Source organism: Tasmannia lanceolata, unplaced genomic scaffold (genome assembly GCF_043159265.1).
Source record: "Tasmannia lanceolata isolate RefF3 unplaced genomic scaffold, GAP_Taslan_0.1 ptg000025l, whole genome shotgun sequence".
Taxonomy (NCBI): Eukaryota; Viridiplantae; Streptophyta; class Magnoliopsida; order Canellales; family Winteraceae; genus Tasmannia; species Tasmannia lanceolata.
Window position 1 is genome coordinate 9567069 of NW_027518702.1, and position 19371 is coordinate 9586439.

Consider the following 19371-nt stretch of genomic DNA (forward strand, 5'->3'; position numbering starts at 1 on the left):
GAGGGCACTCCTCGCTTTATTAAAAGTACAGTATGGTACAGCCCGCACAATAGGATGATGCAAACCGTCCATTAGATGGGCCACAGCCTAAATAGGTTGTGCCCCAAAAATTAATTCCATAGGTTGATCCTAACCCAACGATCTATAGAGGGTTATGGTCAACCCTCTAACATTCAAATCAAAGGGTTAGGATCGACTTATGGAAATGATTTTTGGGGTGCAACCTATTTAGGCTATGGCCCATCTAATGGACGGTTTCAATCATCCTATGGTGTGGGGCAACCGTACTTTTATTAAAGTGTGGAGTGCCCTCATCAAAATACAGTATTTCCCTATGGCTCTGCTCACTTGTTTTCCCGAGAAAGGAAAAGAAAATGTTTCACAGGAACCTGACGGGGCATTAGGAAAAGAAATTCCTAAAAAGAGGGGGGGGGGGAAATGGACTTTTCCATGTCATTTTCTGATTTTCTAGGGACTCGCATTTCAGGGAAAAGCAAGTGAATAGAGCCTATACTTATTTAACCTCTTAAGATTCCCAATATTCAATATGCCCACATAAAGGAAATAAAATTAGAATTGATATACATTGGTTAATTTAGCCGAATCTGACATGCAGTACCCCCATGTAGGAATCGGACCTATGCAAATAAAACATTATATTTACTTAACCTACAGAATTCTCGATGTGTTACCTATTACAAACATATTATCATGGATACATTTTTATTCCTTTTCTGCAGAAGTTCTCTAGACTAGTGTTGATATGCCGATCAAATAAAAGAGTAAGAGTATATACCGAGTGAGAGCTTGACCCATTTGAGAAGGGCTTGGCCTTATTCAGGCATTATTTAGTTCACAGCCTGTTGTACATTGACAACATATCCTTCAGTTTCTTTGCTTTGGACTCCAACTTGTCAAAGCCCATTGAGCTCGGTATCCTCCAACTCCAATTTCCTAACTGTGTTCCAAAACAAAAGGAAATGAGATTTGTTTCTAGCATGCACACTAGGGGGGCAGCTTGGGCTATTGGGTAGGGTTGAGGCCAAGCCTAAGCCTAAGCCAACCCAACCCGGACCTTGGGTTGAGGAGTGTCAACTCTTCCCCAACCCACATTTAAATCTCTCAACCCTAACCCAACCCGTCTAAAGTGATTTTCCAGATCGGGTCGGTTTGAGGTTGGCTGGGCCAAAAACTGAAAAAAAAAAAGAAGAAAAAATAAATAAAAAACAATTGATATTAGGTTCCAGGTCAGGTCGATTGGGTTCGAGTCTCAATAGTCAAGATAAAATTTGGGGGACAATGTTGGGTTGGGGTTGGATCAGGTTGCCTCGGGGTTCAACTCGGGTCGGGTTGACCTGAACCTGCCCAACCAGAGATAGCATTCCCTCAATCCTAACCCAACCCAACCCGAGTCTCGGGTCAAGGATGGTCAACCCTAACCCAACGCGAGCCTCGGGATGGGATGGGATGGGTTGGGTTGGGTTGTGTTGGGGCTCACCAAGGGTCTAACAAAAAAATATATAAAAAAACATAACCCAAAGAAAATCAAGATAAAATTAGAGGACAGGGGTTGGGTTCAGGTCGGGTCGGGTTGCCAAGGCCTCAACCCTAACCCAACCCGAAATTAAATCAGGTTGGATTTTCCCAACTCAACCCGAGCCAAAATCGAGTTCAACCGTCGGGTTAGGGTTGAGCCCAACCCAAGTTTCACCCCTAAGGTCGCCCAAGGCCTCAACCCTAAACCAACCCAGAATTAAGTTGGGTTCGCTTTTCCCAACCCTAACCCAACCAGACCCGAAATCGGGTTAAACCTCGTCAGGTTCAGGTTTGGCCCGACCCTTTCGTACCCCTGACGCACATATATGATACTTTTGTGATGAATTCAAGAAAGGAAATGATATCAGCACAACCATGTTTTAATAACTGCACAAACCCAGCTTGTCTTTTCTTTCTTAATTGGCTTGTGAAGCTGTTTTGGGAACTGTAATAACCTTTGACAGCACTTTAAATAATAAAAGAAAAGATGGGTTAGTGAAAATATCAAAACATGGTTGTGCTGATATCATTTTCCTTCAAGAAATTGGAATGCCATTTTGAACATAGAGAGAGTGTAATGCCATTTTAATGGGAAGTGCTGGATCAATGAGAATTACCTGTGTTGCTGGTATATTCATCCTAGCAGAACTCCCAAGCCCAAGGATATCTTGCATAGGGATGATGACAGTCTGGGCAACTGAAGATACAGCCGACTGAAACAGCGCCCAAGATATATCATCATCTTCAGTTATGCGAAGATATGCAAGCACCTGTAACAAGAGTTTCATTTAAGATTTGAAATAACGGTGCCACCAGATGTGTAACTAGGTCTAACTTTGTTACATGTAGTGTGTGTTTCGATTGGCGGAATTAAGTGCTGGAATCCGGATCTGATTCCAATTCTACCCAATTCTAGCGCTTGGGTAAAAAAAAAAGGATGGAATCAAGGGGGTAGAATTGAGAATTGACACAGGCAGAATCAGGGGGAGAAATGCCAGAATCCGTTCCAGCCCCAAGAGGTGGCATTCTGATTCTACCCTTGTTGGAATGGAATTTTTATTAGAATTTTCTTTGAATTAACATTATTATTTTAATTTTTTCTCATTCCATTTAAGGGAGAATCAAAATAGGAATTGGAATATGATGTCGATTCTAATTCCTGATTTCAGCCATAAAATCTCAAGGGTAAAAAAAGTGGAGGTTCCTTCAAAACTCACATTGGATTTCTCTTCTGTCTTCAAGCTCTCCCACCAGCCTAGAATCTGGAAATCATTCGAGTGTGCCAGTGATTCAGACAAAGGGAAAACATATATTTCAAGGTCAATCTGAATGTGGAATAAGAACAGGCAAAAAAATCCAATCGGATGTCAAATATGGAGAATTTTTATTGGGCATTTATTAGTAAGATTAAAACAGGGGAACATAATTTTTTTTAACATATTGACATATTAGCAAGTTGGATTTATCTCAGGAATTTATCATGCATTAAGTTGCAAGACTGAAAATTTAGGAAAGTACTTTCTAATACATTAAGGAGACTTTAAGAAAATAGGATAACTAAGTTTTACTTATATTAGATAATTTTAGAAATATAAAAAAGGGAAATGATTTCGGCGCTCCAATGTTTTGATAAACATGCGCTCACTTGTTTGTTGTGTAGCATTTAAAGGGCTTTAAGAGCCTTTTGAGAACCGTAATATCCACAGACAAGTGGAGCACATGTTTATCAAAACACTGGAGCACAGAAATCATTTACCTAAAAGAAATGTGTAATTGAAATTGGTAACATAATTGTGTTGTTGCATGCGAGATTTTAAAAGATGCCAAAAATGTGTTAAAATGCTTGGAAAGGTGTTAAAGCGAAAAGTGATGATGGTTCTCTTGCTGGTAAACAAACAGCTCCGCATTTCTTTGATAAAAGAAAAAAAACAGAGAAATTCATGATATAAGTAAGCAGTGATACCGTGTCGTTATCGTGAGTGCCAGTATATACAACTTGATCATGTTCATGATTATGAGGCAAATGAGGATTGTCGGGCCCACTTCCGAAAGCTGGGCAAGAAAAAATGCAAAATAATAAGTTCAAGAAGAGATATTAACTAAAATATTCAAGCTTTTAGTATTATACTAAACCAATAGCACTTCATTACCAAACTGGAGGACTGCCATTCCTGGTGCACCAATATCCTTCCTTAACTGGACTACGTCCTCTGTGATCACTCCCTGTTACATTGAAGATTTCAGATAATGGAAATGAAGGATAAGAATATAAAAAGATGGAAATATATTTAACAGCACCAAAGTTATACCATGTTTGAAGAAGAATATGGTACTATAAGTAGATCAAAATTTCGACAGCATGAGTGTGGCAAAAAAAAAGCAAAGAAAAAGGCAAGACGATTTAGAATAACTGGAAAGAATGATTTTTTTTTTCAAAAAAAAAAAAAAACTGGAAAGAATGAATCATATCATCCTGAAATATTATAAGGTTTCGACCGTAACAAACATACATTTCCTCTGTAAAGTATTACTGTTTAAGCAGTATATTTTGATATTGAAACTCAAAAGTATGACGGGTTTTTGAAACTAGCCATTTTTTTTCCAATGAGTTATTTTGCCTGAACAAGCATTGTGTAGCAGGTTTGTATGAGCTAGTGTTGATAAAGGAGAGGAATGAAGAAGGTAAGAAGAGGTGAAAAGGGGACGAATGAGAAGAGAGAGATAGAGTAAAATGCAGAAGGAGAGAGAGTGCCTCATTTGCTTATATTAGCATATAAAACTTATATTACAATGACTACAATACCCTTAACAAGGGTGCACAACTAGAATAAACATACACCACAACACTATATAGGTGCATGACTAGAATAAACATACACCAGAACACTATATAGGTGCATGACTAGAATAAACATACACTACAACACTATATACACACCTAACATCACTCTCCCGTAAGCATACACCACAACACTGTATAGGTGCATGACCAGAATAAACATACACCACAACACTAAATAGGTGCACGACTAGAATAAACATACACCAGAACACTATATAGGTGCATGACTAGAATAAACATACACTACAACACTATATACACACCTAACATCACTCTACTGTAAGCTGGAGCATATAGATCATATATGCCCAGCTTGACGCAAGTATCCAGAATGAGAGTAGGGCTTAAGGCCTTAGGGAAAATATCAACAAGCTCATGTGACGAGGGAACACGAAGACAGTTTAAAAACATGAATGCAGTGCGGAACACAGCCTAAGAAAATCCTAGTCGACTCGGCACGATGCGGTCAAGCACTGGTTGACACGATCATTATTCGGGAGTCTCAAAGGAGTTTTTATTGACTTTGTAGGGCAAAACACGGAACACGGATGCAGCACAATGCGGAACGCAACCAAGGTAAAAGGGAGCAGACTCGGGGGAGTCGACGCGGACGCCAGGGGAGTTTTAAAACTATGTATGAATAATCACTGGAGACCCATCTAGGAGCTTCTCCCTAACAAAGTGAACATCAACTTCAATGTTTTTGGTTTGTTCATGAAGGACTATGTCAAAAGCAATTTGGATAGCTGCTTCATTATCTCAATGAAAAGGCATAGGACTACCAGTAGCGAATCCCAACTTAAAGATCAAAGAGCGAAGCTAAAGAAGCTCACAAGAACACAACCATGTACTCTTCTTTAGAACTAAAGCGATAAACAATTGAATATTCTTTGCTCTTCCATGCAACAAAGTCCAGGCCCAGTCCACATTAGTGTAGACGAAGATACAAAGACAATACAAGCGATACACAAGTCCATAGCTAGGGTTGGACTTGATATAGCAAATGATACAATTAAATGCAGAAAGATAACGGACACGTGGAGCGTGCATGAACTGGCTAACATGCTGCCAACAAAGGTGATATCCGGTCGCTTAATGGTCAAGTAGATTTAACGGCCCATCAGATGTCGATACTCCAGCGGATCAGGAAGAAAATCACCATTACTAGTATGGAGAGTGCTTCGGATCAATGGGGCATTGAGAGGGTTTGCACCCCCAACATTTTAGCGTCGTTCTCTTGAACGACAGGGCATACTTACTGTAAGAGAGAAAGATCAATTTTCTAAATCAAACAACCTCAAGACAGAGAAAGAACTTCACGCTACCCAAATTCTTAATCTCAAAAATGCAACCAAACTCCCCTTTCACATGGGTAATGGACGAGGTATCCCTCTTAATGGGGATAATATCGTCAACATATACTGAAGGATAGTCTGACCAGATGTGCCATGGTGCATGAAAATAGTATGATCTGATTGAATTGCTTAAAACCCATGTCCTTAATTACTCCTGCTGAAGCGATAGAACCAAGCTCATTTGTGACTGCTTTAGATCATAAATAGACTTATGACGGTGACAAACCTTATCATCGTTCACCCCTAAAATAAATAAGTAAAATAATAAAATTAAAAAGTAACTATCGTATGAAATATGATCATTGAAAAAGTTAGAACTGACTGACTGCAGCTGCTGTCACTAATTACTCGAGGCATTATAAACCAGCCAGTAGCAATGCAAAATCACTAATCTAGATACAATGGGGTACAATAATATAATACACCCTCTTATATATTCAACTTCAATATAGATACCATGCCTCTCAAAAATTTCCATGTCCTAAAGAGCAATTCGCCAAACTTCTCCAAGTTCAATAATAAACTATGTATCTATGATAGTCGGATAAATGAGTACGCCCAATACACTTGCCCGACATACTACAAGACCAATACTCGGATATTTCATAGATACTTTTGTTGCTCAAATTAATTATAATGTTTGGAATATATGTCCTACCTTGAATTAACTATAATTTTGAACATGTGAGTCCTATAGATGTTTTTTCTAATGGCAATAAGTCTTATAGGTGATATTTTACATTTAATGGTAGTTCCATCTTCTAAGTCTAGTTAAGTTCATGACATTTAATTTATACACGTCTTGTGTCCTATCGCATGGTACACATGTATCCATATCCATGTCCTAAAATATGATAAATGCTGATCCATATCTCCGTTCTCGATTTCGTGTCTCTATCCTCTGGGTATCATAGTTGTATATGCTACGTCAAGCAAAACACCACTTGATACCAATGATGAAGTGGAGCGTAAAATGCTAAAAGAAAATAAAGGTAACTATTAAACAGTATTACGAGAAACACTAGTTTAACATAACAAAGAATTCATTGGGAATCACAAGAGCAAAATAAAGACGGTAGCCTCTCTACATTAATTTTGGGTCTGACATCTATCAAACATACCAAGTCTTCTGCAATTATATTGATCTTTCCAACAGACTTGATGATGGCATCAAAGAAGGCTTTCCTTGGCCCAACCTACTGTCAATAAAAAATTATCATTACAGATTTTTGAGATCATAAGTAAAAAAGAAACAATTAGATCTTAATTATAAAAAATCACCTTCCATCGTCCAAACATTGCTATCTTGGATTCTGCATGATCATGCACTTAGGTTACTATGATATATAAGATAGAAAGCAGCAGCTCAAAGTATGTAGCTTATATTGGTCTCACCAGATGGAACAGCCCAAAAGCCAGCGAGTCCTCGAAAATGGTCTATCCGGAATTCATTGTATAGATTAAGTGCACGCTTTATTCTTTGTATCCACCAAGCAAACCCGTCACCTTCCATTGTTTTCCAGTTATACAGAGGACTGTTAAGTGGAAAACACAGCATAAAAGGAAATTAGAGAGCTGGGTAACAAGTGCATATGATATTTCAATAAGTTTTTTTTTGTAGAAGTGGTGCATGCATTTAGAAGTTCAACCCACATATGTATAAGAGTGAGATCCTAAGGGAGAAACTGTAAAAAGTTAAATTCCTTTCCTCTTTTAGTAGAACTACATTAGACCTGGTGGAGACTCAATGTGACATCTCATAAACTTTTACAGCATACTACTGTCAAATTTAGCATACTAGGCCATGACTCACAATGTCAGTTTTGGACCTTTGTAGCTTTAGTTTTTCAGGAAAATGTGTATTGTGAAATTATGTAGTTAGTTTTTCATAAATGTCTAGAAATTTCACTTTCTACCAACCTATCTCGTAGAGAACCCTTTTAAGGCATTTTAGATAGTTTTACTTTTTCCCTCAATGACTTTTAGATATTCCAACAGAAGCTATGCGTGCAATGAAGTAGATAAGTATTTTGGAGATTGGAATTTTATGTATTTACAATTTCAACACACTCAGAGAGCAAGTTGTTAAAAATAAATTGCATAGGAGAGTAAAGAAGTTAAAGAAGAGGAAGAAGAATAAGAGATGGGAGAAGCCACACAATTCGTGTGGTTTTTTGTATTGACATAATGAATCTTAAACATTACAAGATATATACCAATACTACATGTAATTAAAAAAACACAATTACTAATAATGTTCTCTCCGACACTACCCCACAAGCTCAAGTGTTCCTCGGAGCATTTTCAGCTTGTCAAGAAGATGAAAATGATGATCTGAACCTTGGGATATGTCATGGTATCACTTCTCCACTTTCTATGGTTTCAAGGACAAAGTGAATATCTATTTCAATGTGTTTGATTCTACAACTAAATATAGGATCGAATGATAATTTGACCGCACTTTGGTTGTCGCAATACTGACTGCGTGAGTCCCAAACAATACATAGGTCATGTAGCAAGTGTGTCACACTCTCACCCATGTAATCTCAGTTGTAGTGGATGCCATGGCCCTATATTATGCCTCTGCACTGGATCTGGCCACAACCCTTTGTTCCTTGCTACTCCAGGAAACAAAGCATCCATTTACAATTATGACGAATCCTATCAATTATATCCTTGTATGGTGGTCCCCTGGCCAATCAGCATTTGATTAGAATGCAACTGTGACCCTTTTTGTTGTTTGCAAAAGCTCTTCTCTAGGGTCATGTAAGTGCTAACAGACCAGATTCAAAATACATATGATATATGGTCTTCAAAGTCTAAGATACTGAAGAGCACCCAATATTGATCTTTTTACTTTTTTTCCTTTCATTTTCTCATTGCTAACAGTTGGAGTGTTGACTGGTTTGCCCTAGTCACGAACAACCTGATGGGGGAAAGGCTTGCCTTCCCGATCATCTCAGAATTGACTTGAGAATTGGTTCGTTGCACCACGTTAAATGCTTTTGCAATGAAGAATCAAGGAATTAAGAAGATGTGGCCCATCATTTGATGTTAAAATTGTTTTATTCAGCTTTAGAGTGTTATTTAAGTCTTTTTAAGTCATAGGGGGTAATAGAGTCTTTTCCCATCAAAATCACTGAACTTCTTTAAGTTATGTGTGTTTTAAATAGGCCTCACACATGTATTACCGGAAGTTTAGGTAGGAAGCAAGTCTTTAATTCATTAGAGGGTATTTTGGTCCAAAAGTATTAGTCTTTTGGGGTTTTAGAACTTTTTAGTTACCTTTTTTCTTCTTATATATTGTAAGCCTTAGGGCACTTTTCTTTTACTCTATGATATAGCTATGATGATGAATGATGAATGATGAATGATGAATGATGAATGATGAATGATGAATGATGAATGATGAATGATGAATGATTTGAAGCTTCTCCTCTTGTGTGGATGTGATGTCTACTCCTTGCCAAGGTGTGTTGCATTGATCTTCCCAAAGGTGCGATGCCTTGGGTTTTTGTTTGGTGAGATACCAACTTTGCTATCTATCTCTTTCACATTTCTTTTATTTTTTTTGGTGTTTCCCATTAACCACTTTCACGAGAAACCCAAAACCTCCATTAATCACACCCAAAACCTCTCTTGCCTTACTTTTTTTCACCTATCTTCTACCCAAAACCTCTCTTGCATTACTTTTTTCACTTATGATTTGTCACAAAGTCAATCTCAAGTGTAGAAGGAACTAAATATAAACATTTTTGTAATTTGTAAGCATTTTGAAATACCATGAAACCATAAGAGATTTAACAGACAACATACTGTAGTAAAAAGAATTTCTCCAATTTGTAAATGTAAACGGTTCCACATTTGAGTTGGATGAGAAAGTAATGCCTTGGTTGAAGGGGTGATCTCACTAACCAAAAAAGAAAAAAAATGAAAATGAAGGGATCTACTTGGTTCATGATAGCAACCTGTCCCATAGTTGACCAGTTTCACTGAAGGCATCAGGAGGAACACCACTTACAAGAACAGGGAAACCACTCTTATCCTGTGAGACAGAGATAGTAAAGAGATCCACATACGGGTTAGAAAACTTTTTATGATTTTATGATTAGCATTCTATGTAATCCCATGGAGAACTACTCACCAGCAAAAATATTCTTTTGTTTGCCCAAACATCTGCGCTATGATAACCTACATAAATAGGCATGTCTCCCATAACCTTGATTCCCTTCATCTGAGCATAGCTACGAACTTTTTCCCACTGCCGTTGAAATAAAAACTGTTGGGCAATGAATATGTCTATCTGCATTGAACAAAATAGACCATATCCATGAAAAGTTCTGAAATTGAGTAGGTATGAGATTCTTTAACCCGTAAGGACGCATTCCAAGAAGTCTTCTATAACTCACAAAATCCTTTTGGGTTTGGTAAACATCTTCTAAGGCCATAAGATGGCGATTTTTTAAAGGTTCAGGCCACTCATGCCAAGTGAATGTATTTAGTGCGCTGTCAATAGCCGCAAAAAGAGCTGCATCTTCAAGCCATCCTACAAAAAGACCATTTTGAGGGGGTGATGAAAAAGAGCCCTTAAAAACCTTAAACTACTATTTAGTTGTAAGAAATACAATATGTTGCAATCCATGATATCTTTAAAAAAGAAAACTTACCCGATATTTCAGGGTCCCTGCGAAAATCCTCAAGTTGGTCTTTGAGTTCTCCTTGACTTTGAATGAGTGTCTCTGCAGCCTAATGAGGGACAAGAAATAACCAGCGTGATGTTGTAACACTCCTAAAAATGGAATGCAAAATGCATGGTAAAACATTGTAATCTGTGATACATTCAACTGCAATGCTGTGACATACTCACATACAATATAATCTGTGATATACTGAACTGCAATGCCGTGATATACATGAAGATTCAAATCAATAAGTCTAAGGTTTGGAACATAAAAGGCCAGAGTGTGCGAGGTTCAGCATTTAAACATGGCCAAATTAATTTAAAAAAAATGTCATTTTCATTATCAGGTGGAAAGCCAATGGTGCTCACAAGTGTTGAAATATCTCTAGGCGATTGTCTTTCTAGCAAATCAATTCAAATGATATTAGATTTCAGGCAAGCATACCTTCAAAATATGGGCATCACACGATAGATGTGGGTCAAGATACTTTGGTCCTAGTCCATTTAGACCCAGCTCTCTACCATTGTACATTTGGAATGTTGACATGTGGGACCTACACAACTAGATGGATCCCACCATGATGGCTCATGATCCAAAGATTCAACCAATTTGTGCCACATAGCCGATCAAGCGCACAGAACATCAACAGCTGTCAATTGCTAGCCACTGATAACGCGGCTAGGATCTCATGATCAATGAGATGTTTGAACTAAGAACAATCCATGTTGGGGCCATGTATCAAAGAAATAAGATGAATTGATCTTGTAGAATCCCCAGGAGATTCTATGATTTCTTCCCGAAGTAGATGATTATCAACTAATGAGAGTTTTGGATCATAAGTCATCCCTGGCTGGGCCCATCTATTGGTGGAGTCCAACAAGCATAAACATTAGCCAAGTGTCTAGATTGGAAACCATGCCTTATAAGATCTGGCATCATAGTATTACAACTCTTACATAAATACATGCATATAGATAGATATAGAATTGTATTAAGTGTTCCTTGTATTAAATGGCCATAGAGAATAGATCCAAAAAAGAAGAAGAAGAAAGTTCTCGAGATGCAAGGTGGTAAGCTAAGCCTCAAGCTTCATGCTATTGTCGTAATTAAAAAAACAATAAATAGGAAATTTATTAAAATTTAAAATTTAAAAAACATAAATAAACAAGTTCCACAACATGACACCAACCAATAAAAAGCCATTTCATATAGACGGGTGCTAGTAAAATCGAAATTGGAACGCAAAAAGAAAAGAACCTAGCTTTGATTGCTGAAGGGTAAAGAAACCAACAAAACGAGGCATAAAATATTCTGAAAATTCCACCATTAATTGGAAATTCATAGCTACAGTGGAGTTCCTTTTTTGTTGTTTTGTTAAAATCACATAATGACTTGAAGGTAGCAAAGAAATCTGATAATACTGCATGAAATTTCAAGTTGTATATTTTTTTATTTAAAAAAAGTTCCTTTTTTGTCTCAATGATTCCATGTTAACTATTCTAGTTAATTTGAGAGAGAGAGAGAGAGGGAAGTTCAAACTTGTTAATCTATTATTGTTTACCTACCCAAGTGAGGACCCACCATTTGTTCATACAAATAGACTAGAAGTTCTTTTTTATGTGACAAATAGACTATATGTTTGATGCAGTAATTATTAAAAATCCCGTGAATGATCCACTCTAATTGGATGTAAGATAGAAATTAGTAGCTCAATCCCAACCATTGAACTTCTCTGTTAGGATTCTGTTTATTAAAAACCTACCCTTTTCAACCCAAGCGCCAATATGTTCCGAGCATTGAAAAATAAGTTTCTAATGGTAGCATGCTCGCAAGGATCTAATAACATAAATAGGATTGTGAATCTCAATCTACTATGTGGTGCATTCAAAGATAGCTGGTACAAAAGTGGTAGCAAGTTGGCAAACTAATTTGTGGTTAGTTTAATTGGTATAAATCATAAATAGCGCTGTAAACTTGCAATCTAGTTCAAAAATCAGTCATATCAATAGGGATGCAAATTCCAATATATTGAGTGACAGCATTTAACAACTGGTTTGAGATCAAATACATCCAAGATAGTAAATTTGCAAATCTAATGGAAAATGAGCACATATAACCAAGTATTCTCTCTATGACATAAAAGATATAATTCACCTTGGCTATCAAAGGATCCTTTATTTGAGCAACGGCTGCAAATTTCACGTTCTCCGCATCCCTTGAATTGAATACACAACATACATGTAATAGCATGAGCACATCCATAAAGAAGAACAAATTCAATGCTTTAAATACACAACGGCTGCAAATTTCACATTCTCCACATCCAAGATACATGTAATAGCGTCAAGGTTTTAAATGTCGGTTTCGGCAGCAACGTAAACTGAAATATTTCGGTTTCGGTGGAAATTTTGGCCTAAATCATGTAAAATTTCACAAAAATTTCGGTTTCCTTAAAATTTCCACTGAAAAGTACAAAATTTCAGTGGAAATCTTTTACATTTCGGTAGAAATTTTGTAAATAAGGGTGAAAAAATGAAATTTCGGGGAAATCATGTAAAAATCCGATTCAATGTAATTTCGGCCGAAATTTAAAACTATGAATAGTGTAAGCACATCCACAAAGAACAACAAATTCAATGCTTTGCTAAAATATGTCAAACAATTAGGAATCCCTACACTGGTTCTGGAAGGTCTTCCTTCGTCAACAAACCATCCTTAACAAGCTCTTCCAAAGAAATCAAAAGGGTATTACCACAATTTGCATCCTGCAGGTAATCATCATGAAGAAATCCTCCCAATTATTTGAGATATAGAAAGGCATTAGGGTCATATATTCAATCCCAGCACAGAAAAGGGAAAAAAACAAGGAACACATTTCACACCATATACAACTAAGGTTTCATACATAAAAACGAAACTAGAGCAAGCCTAATTTCCTACGGGAAACAAAAAGATATGAGGATATCAATCCGTGTTTCATCCTTCAAGAGAACTAAATTCTCACGAGATCAACTCAGCAATGTCCAAATCATCCTATTCTTTTTTGCTACCATGTAATCCAAGATAAAACCTACAACGCCAGGGTTGCAGAATGGATCACTGTCCAACTGAGCTACAAGCGCAACCCTTTGAATGTTATGCATTAATATAAATTTTCTGTACCAAGATCTTTCAAAGAGTTTGTTTTTTTTTTGTTTTTTTTGAGATGGCAGGATGATTTCATTAAGAAAGGAAGAGGGCCGAGATGGACCCCAACCAAAAATACAAGAGAATCAATTGAGTTATTTGAGTGCTTAATTGAGTTATTTATGAGACAATCAATCAGTTTATGAGATTTCGGTTACCTGGCCTGAATAGGGGGATCCATCTTCATTGGACTTTCTCCCAGGAGGGACAAGAGGAAGAACCTGCACACGTGGAACCCGCCCTTCTAATCAAAATTTAAAAATTATAAATTCAAAAGATTATAAAAAGTAATCGATGAAAACACAACTGATCTGACAAACAAAAATCCTGGAGAGTCGTCATCAGTCAATGGCCAGTCCTCCACAGAAGCTTAAAACTCCGAAATGTTCAATTTTCAGCAGAAATTAATATAAAAAGAAGCTCGGATGACATTAAAATCTGACTTTAGTCCTTTAGTGTTTAATACCTAGATCCTCTGATCAAGCTTTTTTTTTAGCAGCATGAATGTAATTATTGCAATCCTCTTATCAAGATTAAAAAATCTTAAAACATTAAAATATTTTTAAGTACACTGATCAAGCTTAAAACATTAAAATCTTTAAATTTTGCACACGTTAACATTAAAAAGAGTTCGAAAGCTTCTCATTTTCTCCACTAAACATAATTACATCGATTAATTAAAAATGCCTCAAAACTGAAAGTCAATAAGAATGGATTCCGATCGGAACTCGACCATCCATTCAACAATAAGTCCATCGAACAGCAGAAAAGTTCACATCTCAAGAAAATTAGTGATTCATATCATCCTATAAACATAGCTTTGTAGCAAGATATAACAACTTCGAAGGTGAGTCATGGATTGAGTGTCAAAAGAAGCAAAATACCCCAGCACTCCCTACCAAAAACCCTCCCAAAAATCCCAATAAGCAGTCATCAAGCTAGAACATTATGTATCACAGCACTCATCCATTGAGTGTTGACTGTTGAGTTATATCCACAGCATATATTGGATCATTGGGAATCCATTGTTTTCCCTGTTTCCCCTAGTTATTGTCACTACAGTTACTTCAAAGAATTTGGATCACCTGAGATCCTTTGCCCCCGCCCCCGCCCCCCTCCTCTTTTTGCTAAGGAATTTCTCGGAAAGGCATTTTGCGGCTGACTTTTACATGAGAAAATAGCCTCACAGGCTCTCTTTTCAGCAGTTTTGTCTTATTCATATTATTCATCCGAGGTGGCTGTTCTCTCATGTAAAAGTCAGCCGCGAAATGCCTTTCTGCAAAATTCCCTAGCAAATCCATTCTTTTAGATATGATCTCTACGGATAGGGGTTGTGCTATGTGCTCTTGATTGTAATATCTTTTTCTTTTTTTTATATTAATACACTTGAGTAATTTGCTGTTTCACATGGTACCTAACAGCATGTCCTCGGTTCAAAATCCAACAAGTCCTTGATATTAAAAATCCACGTGTATGGCCAAACCCCCAAAAAAGAGAGGCCTCACATAAGGGGGTGTTGAACTGAAGAGTTCTGAAATGAATTGCGCCCTTGCAAAAAAGGGATGGAAGAAAGGGTGCCCCCATTGGTTGTAAATCACCAAAGTGCATTAACCTTTTTTTGCAAGCTAGCCCTTCGTTTTAAAACTCCTCTGTTAAAATATAAATGATTAAATAACACCATCTCTAACAGCTTAAGCTTATGGAGTAATTAATTGACGAGGAGTACCAGACTAACAGACAACCTTGCAAAAAAAGGGGTAAAGTGCACCCCCTTTTTAAGACAGCTAAGATCCTAATTTTCTGTGCCATCTTAAATGGAATTTCCCCAAGAGGGGCTCCCTTTACCCCCTTTTTTGCATTCCTCTTATATTAAATAACATCAACTCTAACATGACTAAAAGCTAAAGCTATTGATAAATGTCAGACCAATCCCCCACGGGCCCACCCCACCCCCACTTTCTTTTACATCTAATCTTTTTCATATTAAACAACACTAACTCTAACATCTTAAGCTTTTGGAGTCATTAATTCCCGAGTTTTTATATGGTATAAGCCCTTATAGTCCCTTATTTTTCAAGAAGTGCTGTACGCACCACATCATAGGATGATCCAAACCGTCCATAAGATGGAACACATCCCCAAAAAACATTTCCATAGTGTTAACTTACCAACTTCTCCAATAGCTTAAGCTGTTGGAGAAAGGCATTATTTATCTTTTATACTTTAACACTCCCCCGCACGTGTGGCCCACTTGGCAAACACGTGGCACATGTGGTCCCACTTTGGGCTGACCAGGAGAAAGGTATTATTTATCTTTTATACTTTAACACATAGGATCATCCTAGCCCTCCGATCTATAGAGGTTCCATAATATACAGTTCCTCTATAGATCGGAGGCCTGGGATGATCCCATGGAAATGATTTTTGCGGAACAACCTATTTACTCTGTTTTCCATCTTATGAACGGTTTGGATCATCCTATGATGTGGTCCATATTGAAAAATAAGGGACTATAAGGGCTTAAACCATATAAAATCTCTTAATTCACATAGGTCCTATCAAACCCTAGCTTACCTATCAAAAGAAAATAGAAACGAAAGTAAGAGAAAGGAAGAAAACAAAGGAAAAGAAAAAAACGACCTGCCAAACAGAGCATCCAGCATCATGAAGCCAATCTAAGAACCGGAAAGTCTCAAACCCTAGATCTCCGATACCGTACGGACATAGTAACGAGGTCGGATGAAGTAAAACCCCTGCTCTTCTTCGATCTTTCGGATCTTTCTTTGGAAATCGCTCTCCGTAATTATCTGGTAGATCTTCTCCCACTCCAACCGGATCTAAAGCCATTGCAGATCTCGATTTATGCCGATCAAATGATCCTCTGCTTTTTGTATCTGATTTCAGCCCTAAATGTAGAGAATCTGAAGAAAAAAAGAGGTTTTTGTTGATTTGAGTGCTGATTTTTTCGTAGTTAGATGAGAGATTGACATGGTTGAGATGTAGAGTGAGAAAGCGAGGAAGCGCCATGAGAGTGAGAGAGATCTAGGATTTTTCTAGGGTTTTGTGAGGGCTCTGTAGGGAAAAGGAGACGCCATGAGTGAGAGAGAGAGAGCAGGTGGAGACAGAGAAGAGAGCGGTCTCGTTTTATCTTTTTGTGTGATTCTTGGAAATATCTAAACCGAGACGTCACAACTGAAGTGTTCATGTGCTTGGCTCCACAGAGGTGGGACATTGCTAACAGAATCTCACACATGGAGCAGTAGTAACTAGTAAGTAGTAAGTTAGTTAGTAACACACTAGTTTGTACTTTGTAAGGAATAGGGTTGAAGATTTATTTTTATTTTTTTCTTCTGGGTAAATCACTATTGCATGCCAAAAGAGCGGAAAAATTACCTGAAAATGCTAGTTGTTTTAAAACTCGTATAAATGTTATTTTCTCTAAAAAAAAAAAGAGTTTAATGACAAGAATGCCCTTTGGCTTCGACTAGTTTTGGCTTTGGGTAAGTTTTTTTTGCTTCGAGTAACTCATTTTTAGCTTCGAATAACTCATTTTTCGATTCGAGTACCTATTTTGGTTTCGACTAACTCTTTTTTTGCTTCAAATAATCTATTTTTGATCCAAGTAAATTGTTTTTTGCTTTGATTAAGCATTTTTTACTTTGACTAACATATTTTTGGCTTCAACTAACTCTTTTTTTTGTCTTCGAGTAACTCATTTTTGGCTTTGAGTAACTCATTTTTGGCTTTAACTACCTATGTTGGCTTCGAATAACTTTTGTTTTTGCTTCGATTAACATATTTTGATTCGAATAAACTGTTTTTGGCTTCGACTAAGCATTTTTTTACTTCTACTCACATATTTTTTGGCTTTAACTTAGCATTTTTGGCTTCGACCTAGCCATTTTTAGCTTCGTCTAGCCTATTATAGTTTTGACTAAGCTAGTTTCGGATTCAAATAAGCATATTTAACTTTGACTAAGCAATTTTGGCTTCGCCTAAGCTAGTTTAGGCTTTGAATAAGCAGTTTTGGTTTCGACTATGCAATTTTGGCTTCAACTAACTTATTTTGACTTTAACTAAGGAATTTTGACTTCAACTAACCTAGTTTAGGCTTCAACGAAGCTAATTTATGCTTCGAATAAGCAGTTTTTGGCTTTAATTAAGCATTTTTTGCTCCGACCTGTAATTTTAGGCAAAAGCAAAATAGATTAGTCGAAGCCAAAATTACTTAGTCAAAGGCAAAATAGATTAGTCGAAGCCAAAAATAGCGTATTCAAAGCAAAAAAAAAAAAAAAAAACTTAGTCGAAGCCGAAAATGCTTAGTCAAAGCTAAATTTGAGTTACTCGAAGCCAAAAATATATTAGTCGAAGTAAAAAAAATGCTTAGTCAAAGCCAAAAATAACTTACTCGAATCAAAAATAGATTACTCGAAGCTAAGAAAAAAGTTAGTCGAAGCCAAAAAATGCTTAGTTGAAGCCAAAATAGGTTAGTCCAAGCTAAAAATGCTTAGTCGAACCTAAAAATATGTTAGTCGAAGGCAAAAATAGGTTACTCGAAGCCAAAAATGAGTTAGTTAAAGCCAACAAAAGTTCGTCGAAGCCAAAAACAGTTTTCTCCAGTCTAAAATAGGTTGCTCAAAGAAAAAAAAAAGTTAGTCGAAGTAAAAAATGCTTAGACGGGACGAAATATAGGTTAGTCGAAGCCAAAAATGAGTTACTCAAAGCCAAAAAAAGTTACTCGAAGCAAAAATTGTTACTTGAAGCCAAAATTAGTCAAAGCCAAGGGCATTTTCGTCCTTGAATTCAGTTTTTCTACAAAAACAACATTTATACGAGTTTTAAGTAGCATTTTCAGGTAAAATTTCAAACTCTTCAGCACATTACAATGATTTACCCTTTTTTTTTAACGATAGAATAGGGTTTAAGAAATAAAAAAGAAAATATGAAAAACTACCAAAAAATCGAGGACTAAGATCGTTTGAAATCTAAATTTGTGATCCAATCTGCTCCATTGACTCGTTTGCATGGTTTTAAATTTTGACGGAAATTTCGAATTTCGATCAGCCCCGAAACCGATATGGGCAATACCTGAAACGTTAAAGGTTTTCGGCCGAAATTTCATCTGAAATTTAAGGAAATTCAACCCAACAATCTCGTTTTTTACTTAAATAATATTTTCCCAAAATTTCGACCGAAATTTTGTATTAAATAAAATATTACTTTTAATGGTTTCGCGGCTGAAATTTTGATTTCGGAACATGCTCCTTTGACACCACTCGATGATGTTTGGATTTGGGAAAAAGAAGAAATAAAAAAAGTTTGGTTGCACAAAAAGCCAGGATGGTTTAGGGGTTTTGATTGACATTTGGGCCTTCATTGGTTGCCAATATGGCAGTTAGATTCTTGGAGACTATTAGGGATGTCTCTTGGTTAATCATTGCTTGCCTTCTCATGTACCACATGTGTCTCCTCCCAAAGAACACCAAGTCTTTTGTGGTTTTGCTTGGATTTCTTAGGAATGATGCTTTTTTCTCTCTTCCCTCTCCCTATATTGGTAATGATACCCTACGTCTATAGCAACCAAACACTACTTATCACTTTCTACAAGGTAAGTTCCAGGTAAATCCAACACTTGTATCTAGTTTGTTGGCTATTTACAGCACTACTCTACTAGGTAAATACCTTCAACCAAACTATTCGCACGACCATGTTTTGCAAGCTCGTAAGCATATGGATACTTAGCCTTAAGTTTTAGGGAAAAATACAGATG

The 19371-nt window shown here is 36.9% G+C and overlaps 1 protein-coding gene across 2 annotated transcripts; it reads right to left on the bottom strand.

Moving 5' to 3' along the window:
* Nucleotides 1–524: 524 nt before the first annotated feature.
* On the bottom strand, nt 525–16767 carry DPE1 (disproportionating enzyme). Of its 2 annotated transcripts, XM_077368844.1 has the most exons (16): nt 16242–16766; nt 13760–13822; nt 13092–13180; nt 12570–12630; nt 10401–10479; nt 10143–10279; nt 9878–10036; nt 9702–9778; nt 7129–7268; nt 7015–7046; nt 6855–6929; nt 3687–3759; nt 3500–3588; nt 2754–2798; nt 2154–2306; nt 525–958 (listed from the first exon to the last, which is right to left on the bottom strand). In XM_077368844.1, exons 1-16 carry the CDS (start codon nt 16626–16628, stop codon nt 854–856), a joined length of 1764 nt encoding a protein of 587 aa, XP_077224959.1. In that variant the 5' UTR covers nt 16629–16766; the 3' UTR covers nt 525–853. The 2 variants fall into 2 exon arrangements, with proteins under 2 accessions (XP_077224959.1, XP_077224960.1); XM_077368845.1 differs by lacking the exon at nt 2154–2306 and having other exon boundaries at nt 16242–16767.
* Between the last annotated feature and the right edge of the window lie 2604 nt (nt 16768–19371).